This window comes from Mugil cephalus, chromosome 22, assembly GCF_022458985.1.
Source record: "Mugil cephalus isolate CIBA_MC_2020 chromosome 22, CIBA_Mcephalus_1.1, whole genome shotgun sequence".
Classification (NCBI taxonomy): domain Eukaryota; kingdom Metazoa; phylum Chordata; class Actinopteri; order Mugiliformes; family Mugilidae; genus Mugil; species Mugil cephalus.
The window spans coordinates 724,415-733,773 of NC_061791.1; the positions used below are offsets into that span (position 1 = coordinate 724,415).

A 9,359-nucleotide genomic window follows, 5' to 3' on the forward strand; every position below is an offset into this window, starting at 1 on the left:
GATCCGGTAGTGACAGGCAGCAGAACCAACCCATAAAGATGGAAGACGCTAAACAGCACGTTGGTCCTCTCCATGGGACATTTGAGGACAAAGACACCAAGAGGGACCAGTGGAGACACATAAAGTATCATCACACTCTGCAGGAAGGAGTTTTCTTTCCAGGTTCAAACAGCACATTAACCAAGCCAAGCATACGTTAGCCGGGGATTCTGCTAGCACTTGGGCTAACGCGGCTAACAGCTGGAGACAAACCAAGACAAACCAAGACAAAGACAAGCTGCCAATGCTGCTGCTAATATGTGTCCACTCCTGCAGCCACTGTTCACTGGGAGAGACTGTTCTCAGCTGCAGCAACATTGGAAATAAATGAAACAGCATTGATCTAGATTAAAAATTAATGATATTTAATCGCGATTAATCAAAATTAATCAACATCAACCCTGAGATTAATCTGATTAAAGGTTTCAATCATTTAATAGCACTATTAATAGCAACAATAATAATCAGATGACATCCTTCTTCTTCTTCTTCTTTATTTTTACCTGTCTGAGCCTCGATGCTGCTGCTGTTCTCCAGGTTACCAGACTCTGTCACCACGGTAACGTCATACATCCGCCCGGGCGTCAGACCATCGAGTTTGCGTTGTGTTGTTGTGCTTTCCAGCGTCTCGTTCTTCAAGAGTCCTGCAGGACAGAAAGACCACGTGACCTCTGACGTTCTCATCTTATGGAGCTAGATCACTGCAAGCTAACAAGCTAACATGCTAACAGGCTAATATTTGTAAACAAACGATTAAAAGAAAAACTCTTCTCCTGTGACTCTGAAGTTCAAACATTTCCAGAAGCTGCTCGTGTTGTTGGAGATAAACTGTTCGTACCGTTTGACCCGTTGGGACTCTGGGCTCGTTCCCAGACCTGCAGCCTGAAACGCTGCGTCCTCCCGGGGCCGGCCTGCCAGGAAAGGCCCAGGCTGCTGCAGGTCCTGGAGGTTAAGGCCAGGTCCAGAACAGCCGACGGTCCTGAGACAGAGACACACACAAGGACACACAAAAAAAGACACAATTAAGACTCGACTGGAGGTTAAAAACAACCATCACAAACCCAGTCAATAATGTTAAAAATAAAATATTTAAATAAAAATATTTATTTTGCAACAGCATAAATAAACCAACAACAGCTGTTGATATACAATAAATACGAGCTAAAATATGCAATAAAACATCAAATGAAGCAAATTAAAACAGTTTGCAGAGTAAAACCCAAGAAGAAATGCCCGGCCATTCAGATCCTTAAAAACTAATACATTTTTAACTTCACTGCTTCACTAATACATTTGCTTTATTTATTTAGGTTTCTAAATGATCTGAAGTGTCTGAGTGTGGAACGGCTGTAACAGCCTGATAATATAGTTTGACCTCAGACACTTAACCCTTAGAGAGAGGAATTGTGGGAAACCCAACCCAGCGAACCCCCCTTATCCCCCATCTACCCCTCCTACCCCCCCATAGCGCTAAGATCCTCTTCCTGCTGACCCCGATACATCAATCACCTCAAAGGAACAATCCCACTCTTTGGTTTATGAACCGAGGCTTCATGAATCCTTATGCTGCTCGTGAATTCTTTTGGTCTTATTTTACAAACAAACACCCAAAAAAACTTTCAGTTTAAAGTGCTGAGTTGGAAAAACTCATTATTTTCAAAAACACCTGGTTCTGCTCGTCCTCCACTATCTGCTTTCATTAATTTTAAATCTACTGCCATAAAAATGGTTTAAAGTTAATGTGAACGAATGACTTCATACCCAAAAATGTCAATAGTGTTTGAGTGTGGATTCATTTTATTGTTACCGCAGCAGGTAATTAATAATTTTATTGTTGTCTTGTGTGAATGATATAGGTTAGTTATGTTATTTTTATTTATTCTGAAGTGACTGCAGATTTATGTCGTCAAATATGCAAAGAAAGAAAGGATTCAAATCGAAGATCTGGAAGATTTTCAGCCAAAAACACCCAAAAAGGGGGCGGAGCTAGCAGCGCTCCATAGAACACAGCTGGACACTGATTGGATGATAAGAAACCAGCACATAAGTGGAACATTTAGCAGCTAAACGACCAAATATTTCCCTCGGGAGCTGGTGGAGACCAAACCTGGAGCTAAAAGAGTCTGATAACATTTCTGCGTCAGAAAACTTAGGATGAAACATGAATGTTTGTTTTTAAAAATGCTATTTATTATTTAATTATTATCGACCTGAGACCTTTTGAGGGATGTGACCCAGACTCTTTGACTATATGAGGTGGTTTTTAAATGAGGTAAAAACATGTAACTGTGAAACTAAAGGTCAGTGTGGATGCAGCAGCCAGCGTGCCGCCTAAGATAAGAAACCACAAACAGTACAAGTGTTTTGCGTTGCTGAGAAGGTTACTGTCGGGACTCGGCTAACACAAATACGCATGTACACATATGTAGATGTACACACCTTCACGCCCTTTCCCAGAGCTTCCCACAGAACAAAGAAACAATGGAGGCAGGAAATGGCTGAACCCTGAGCTCTGCCCGCGATGGAAATACACACCGAGGGTCCAACTTCTGTTCTGGACGCCCGCCAGCGTTGGAGACACAACACAACACCACATAAATGTAGCTTAGCGGCTCTATCACTCTCTCTCAGCAGGGTCGAGGTTCCTGTAGCTAATCACAGAGAGGGGAAGCTTCACCACATTAACTCTGAGACACACAAACACTTGGAGGTCACGTCGTTGTTCCTTCACTTCAAACGGCGAGAGGTCAGAGGAGACGGAAACAACACAACACGACACAAGAGAGGACATGTTCGACTTGATGAGAGTCACTAAGAGCCTGAGAGAAGGTGCTACAGCAGCTAGCTTGAGCTAAACTAGCTGATTAAAGCTAAAGCATCCTGACGTCTTTATTCATGTTATAATTCTAAATGCATTCATTGGCGGACGTCTCCTCTGTTTTTAGCCTATGCTATGCTAAGCTAAGCTACATATTCACTAAATTGGGTATCTGGGTTAGCATGCTGTGCCAACCAGTGTTCTTTGTTTTAAACTTTGGAGAGAAATCTAAAAAAACAAGCATCTTACACAAAAATGCAATGTTCAAACTGATTCTTTAAAACTCTACAATGCTAAAGGTTCGGCCAAACAGAAAGAGGCTAGTAGCAACAAGAGACGCTGATGCTAATGTCATAGATCCAGTCCCCAAAACGTTTCCCTGAAGGAAACATCGTCCGCCATTTTAGTTCATACCATCACATCCACCATGTTGGTAGCGACTAGGAAGAAGAAAAGCTAGCTAACCCTCTAAAGCCGGATTTCCATACACGGTCTATGTCTACGCTCTGCACCGTCCACTTTAAACCTTATTTCCATCGCTAGAAGGGGGACGAAGCCAAAGGGAAACTTTTCTGGGGGGTCACTCCTAAGCAATGGAAAATGTAGTTAAAATAAGCTGGGGCAGTGTAGAGGTAGGACGTCTATGGAAATCCACCTTAAATAAACCCTCTATAGGAACCAGGAACCATATTTGGTAACTTGGTGTCCTGGTTTCTCTCAGTGAGGTTTATTGTCATGTGGTTTTCATTGAGCCAATCAGAGAAGATCCAGGAAACATTGTCAGGTCTAATCAGGGTCTAATGTGGTCTACAAGGTCCCCCCTCTGATCTGGTTTATTAGGGACCATGAAGAAGAACAAGTGTCCTCATGTTTCTAATGTGATGATGTTGATGATGTTCTAATGTGACAAATACATGTTTACATTAGTTTAAGGACCAGGAACCAGATATGAGACCAGGAACCAGATATAAGACATTCATTCATCTGAATTTAACTCAGGAACATAAAAGATATTTGAATCATTTCACACAAGCCTTATAAAGGTTTAAAACAGCCCAAGGAACATTAATTACTTAGCTTACTACTTAGCCTCAGCTTTAGCTTAAGTTTGCTTTAACAGTCCAGATAACATTAGCACTTATCGTCACAACTGATCTGGTTTGAAACAAGTCATTAAAAAACAAGATGGCTGCCTCCAGAACAATCTTTCAGAACACAGTAGGATTTTTCCTCATTAGCAACGCTAGCGCTATTTTCTTTTCCGGTTCAAGAAGAGCTAGCTCCGCCCACACATTAGACATATTCATGATTCACTAAAGCAGCTCCACAACATGATGCTGTTACCTCCGTGCTTCACCTGGAGATCGAGTTCTTTTCTTGCCTTATAGGTTTTATTTTCATGTATTTATAGTTGTTTGGTGAGGTTTTATTGTGTGTGGGCTGTGTTTGTTACTTACTGGTGTGGATGGTGACGTTTTCTGACTCGTTGCCTCTTTGTGACTGAACCTGGAGCTCGTAGACGCTCCCGGCCTCCAGCTGATCCAACACACAGCTGAAAACATCTGGCGCATCCTTTTTTCTTCCATCCTCGACTCCGAGCTGGTTGCTTCCCAGATAGTTTGTTCCTCTCTCCTCCTTCCCTTCCTCATGACTTTCTTCTTCTCCTCCTCTTGCTTTTCCTCCAATCTCATTCGTCTCCAGCTCCTCCTCTCCTCTTATTCTTCGTGTACAGTTGGTGGCGTCTATTTCACCGTCCAATGGCGTCACAGTGAAGGAGCAGCCCTGTCCAGGTGTGGTCACAGTAAATGATATGGAGTCCAGACTGGAGACAGGGTCTGAGACGGAGATGCTACATGGGACGGATGCTAGGTGGTCTTCAGAGAGAGGGACAGCGCTCACATCCTGATGGGGAGATAAACCGAGAAACCAATAAACCACTTCATTTCATTTCTATTTATTTTTTTGGTTTGAATTGTATCTTGGGAATTTTATTCATTTATTATTATTATTTAATTATTTTATTTTAGTTTATTATTTAATTTAATTTAATTATTTTATTTTAATTTATTATTTTATTTTATTTTATTATTTTATTTTATTTTATTATTTTATTTTATTTTATTATTTTATTTTAGTTTATTATTTTATTTTATTATTAGCACTATCATTATTTTACTGCTCATTGTGTTGGTGGCTGCTGTTTTTTTAATTTAAATTCTTTGTAAATTGATTCTTGGGGTAAAGGTTGAGATTATATCAGGTTCTTCTTCTTTCTCCACCTTTTCATTCAGATGTGGGAATGTTTGTGTTTACATTGAAATGTTTTGTTTTTAGTCAGTGATCATTTTCTGCAGCGCCCCCTACTGAGTGAGTATCAGATCAAACATTAACATCCTTCCTTCTTAATCTCACCTGGTCCAGATGCTGGCTGAGGACCAGGTGAGACCAGATCTGGACTCGCTGGTTTTGTTAGAGACGCTGGACGTGTCCCTATAAGAGGTGAGTTGTCCTTGTCTCAGACACTGTTGGCTTCTGTTTTTTGTTTTTTCATGACAAGGAGGAAACAACTCTTAAAGCTTTCAAGTCGACAGGAGACACGAGTCCTAAAATCTGGAGTCCGGGTGGAGCTGCACTTTGATGCTATTGTCCTAAAAACTGTTTCCTGACTCAAAGGACTCCCCCTGGTTTAGTTTGACCAGCTGCTAAAGAATCGTTAGGTCTTTATTCAAATGTTCATGCATTCAGACGTCTTAAATCTTTACCAAACTCAAAGAATGTCAGTGCATCTTAAGGACTAACTGTTTACTCCTCTGCTTATAACCTATGTTAAGCTAAGCTAAGCTAAGCTAAGCTAAGCTAAGCTACATATTTACTAAACTGGGTAATTGGGTTAGATTGTTGTACCAACAAGTCGAGTTTTCTTTGTTTTAAACTTATTTTTTTTTAGATTTCTTTCCAAACGTCTAACGAAAAGGAATTATTTAAAACTCTACGACTCAGTCAGAAATCTGTCTTTATAGTTTAGTCAGGTCATATTTATAATATAATAACTATAAATATTTTATCTCCTCAGAACAGTTCATCTGTTGAGACGTTTCCTCGGCTGCAGATACTGAAGGAGGGAAAACACTCGGCTGAACTCTGACCTCTGACCTCTGACTCGGGCCCAAATCAAACTTTTTGTGACTGATAACGAAGTTGAGTGAGTTCAGCGAGAGCCGGGCGGACAGGAAGAGCAGGAAGTGAGGCTGTATAAATATAAACGTCCACATGTCTCTTCCAGCTCGTTATTCTGTGGATGGAGACCTGGACGAACATTCAGACAAACTTGATCCAATTTAAATATGAACCCAACCCTTTTATATTTGGCAAAGATGTGTATTTTTCTTTTTAGTAAATTTCAAATCCACATAATATTTCAAACTCAAATCCCATAATTCTCCATGTTTAGAGTGTGTAACCTAAATATTTGTTACCAAAAAAACTCCCTAAAAAGAGCAAATGTTTCCATCTAGTCCAAATGTGCATTAATGCTTTAAAAGATTTATGTAAAAAGTAAAATATTAACGCATCGTTAGCATAATAGCATCATTGCTGAAGTCGTTTGAAGTTTTTTGACTGTTCACATTATCAGTAAAATACCAACGTGTGGTTTTCCAAAAAACATTGAAATGTGATTTAGGTGATGATGCTACGAGGCTAATAAAATGCTATTTTAGGGGTTTTAGAAGAGGTGGTAACAACGTAGCCATTTTAAAATGTGGCATGAGAATTAAATGATGATATAAACATAGAAAACAGCAGTTTCTTCTTCTTTATTTTTGGTTTAGTTAAAAAAAAAAAAAAAAAAAGACGTGTCATAATTTCTGCAGAGCTTCCGTTAAAATCTTTGTCTGCAGACATGAAGCCTCTAATGAACAAGCTGTAAGATGAGCAGACTGAAAAACGAAAACGTGTTTGAGTTCTAGAAATAAGTGACATGAAAGGCTGAACAGCCTTGTTCAGGTGTCTCTTGAAGACCTGATGAAACGTCTTGTGAAAACACAACAAGGCCAGATGTCGTCGTCTCAGACGAGTTATTCGGGGTAAAGTGAGTGAAGACATCAAAGCGGAACTGAGACCAGTTGATGCAAAGCTGAGCTAAACATAGACGCAAAGATCTGAACTTTAAATAAAACTCAACATGGCACAGTGAGCAGAGACGTCAAACTAGGTTTTATCTCTTCATCTTCATCTGAATCTAAAATAAAAGTGAAACAATAGTGTGACCACAGTATCCTGATGCAGTCATTTTAATCTCAGGCCCAACATCTAAACCAGATATTACACATTTAATGCTGATTTTTATCATTTAATCCAGATATATTAGACATTTAATGCTGATTTTAACCATTTAATCCAGATATATTACACATTTAATGCTGATTTTAACCATTTAAGCCAGATATTAGACATTTAATGCTGATTTTAACCATTTAATCCAGATATATTAGACATTTAATGCTGATTTTAACCATTTAATCCAGATATATTAGACATTTAATGCAGATTTTAACCATTTTATCCAGATATTAGACATTTAATGCTGATTTTAACCTGTGACTGACCTGGAGCAGCAGCAGCATGGAGGTGAACCACAGGGTCCAGACGCAAACGTCCACTTTATATTTCAGCATTTTGATCCACATTCAGATCCTCAGGGGAAACATGCACCAACATAATCCTGAGGCTGAGGTAGGGGGCGTCGCTCGATGCTTCGCTTCAGAAGACGATGTCCTCCACGTCGCTTCGTCTGAAGAATTAAAAGTCTCTAAAGTCTCTGGGTTTGAATTGGTCGTCTCCGCTCGGTCTCACGTCCATCCTCCACTCAGACCTCTTCAAACTGAGCCCGTCCTCTGTTTCCTCCCCGTCTCACCAACTCCTCCCCCCCCGCCTCTCTTTTCCTGTCCAACTTCCTCCATCGAGACGGCGATGTAACAAATGCTGGATGGATGGATGGATGGATGGATGGATGGATGGATGGATGAACGGATGGATACTACACCTACCTACAACAGAACAGGTGAAGGAAACTAAAGTACTTGGTGTAACAGTACTGAGCCCTCATTTGATCAGACCTTGGTTTCATGTCATCTGTGACTCTGTTCAGGGATAATTGTGGTTCTGCAGCAGCTAAGAAACAAAGACATGAATTGGACCTGGTTAGAAACAGAGCAGTCAGACTGGACTTCACCACTCTCATATTCTCATATTATATTGATTTCCTAACTAATCTGCTCAAACGCTCTGTTACCTACCGTTCAATAACATCCTGGAACTCTTCACCTTCTCACATATCTCACTCACAAAACAAATGAACTCTTAAAAAAGACTGAGCTCATGCAGCCGACTGGAAATTCATTATAATAATTATTATTATTATGTATGTACATGTATTGGATCAGTGTAATTGCGTGTTGAAACTTTTTGTGCTGCCATTCTTGGCCTGGTCTCATTGGGACAAACCTGTTAAATAAAGGTTATAATGATAAAAAGTGAGAGTAGTCGACCAGCGTATGGTTAAAATCTGGTGCTACTGTGGTAGAATTATACAACTCTAATGTTAATGTGTTATATTATGCACATACAGTGTGTGTGCATGTAGGTGCATCATTATAATTGTTATTATTCTTATGTGAGGAATGTAGATGTTTTAAAATTAAGTTTTTTCTGAACCTGTAGCTCTTTGAGATGTTTGGATGAAAATGGCACCATAAATGACATTTATTTATTTATTATTAGTGAGCGCAACAGCTAATGGGGATCCATCCAGTAAATGATAAACATAGCTAGCCACGCTAACAGCCTGGTTAATGCCATTTAAAAGTTTGGAGACAGTTTCTCATGGAACTGGATGAGGAGTTGTCTCCAAACCTTTGTACGTCCAGACTTCCTTTCTGGAGGGGGTCACTCTGTATCCTGGTAAACCACTTTTTACTGACTCCTTTTATTTACTTATTTATTCTTTGTCTCTTTTCTTTCCCTCCTCCCTTTTCTTAAATAAATGCATCTTGTTCCTAAATCTGGATGTTGATGTTTCTGATCCAGTTGTTGGTAGATATAGATGGTAATATACTGTGTATATATATTTACTCTACTACAGTATCTTGTCCTGTTGCTGTAAGTCTCATGACTAATGTGATTAACTAGTATTTCTTAATTAATACAGGTTATGTATTAATAGGAGCACAGGTCAGGTCCTGTGAGCAGTGAAAGGCCAGAACCGACTCTTCTATGCAGCGACATTAGCAGTTAAAGGCCAAACTGCTTTTGTTTGAGTTGGTCTGAGCCACATTTAGTCGTCCACACCTCTTCCTTCCTTCCTTTCTCTCGTTCTCTTTGTCTCATAGTTTCTAGGAACAAAAGTTTCGCCCTGACATTATCTCACCGTCCAGTCACTACGAGTATGAGCAGCCTGACGCTTTAACCAGATCACTGACGAGGCGTCACCGCGTCACATTCA

At 39.9% G+C, this 9,359-nt stretch overlaps 1 protein-coding gene across 1 annotated transcript in view; it reads right to left on the reverse strand.

Moving 5' to 3' along the window:
• ptprb (protein tyrosine phosphatase receptor type b) overlaps nucleotides 1-7,747 on the reverse strand; it is a 29,279-nt gene extending 21,532 nt beyond the window's left edge. Inside the window, exons 1-4 of the mRNA XM_047575056.1 lie at nucleotides 7,465-7,747; nucleotides 4,315-4,759; nucleotides 878-1,018; nucleotides 543-683 (exon numbers count right to left, since the gene is read on the reverse strand). Coding sequence (XP_047431012.1) covers nucleotides 543-683; nucleotides 878-1,018; nucleotides 4,315-4,759; nucleotides 7,465-7,545 — 808 coding nt within the window. The 5' untranslated portion in view covers nucleotides 7,546-7,747. The remainder of the gene's footprint in view (nucleotides 1-542; nucleotides 684-877; nucleotides 1,019-4,314; nucleotides 4,760-7,464) is intronic.
• Nucleotides 7,748-9,359: the final 1,612 nt, after the last annotated feature.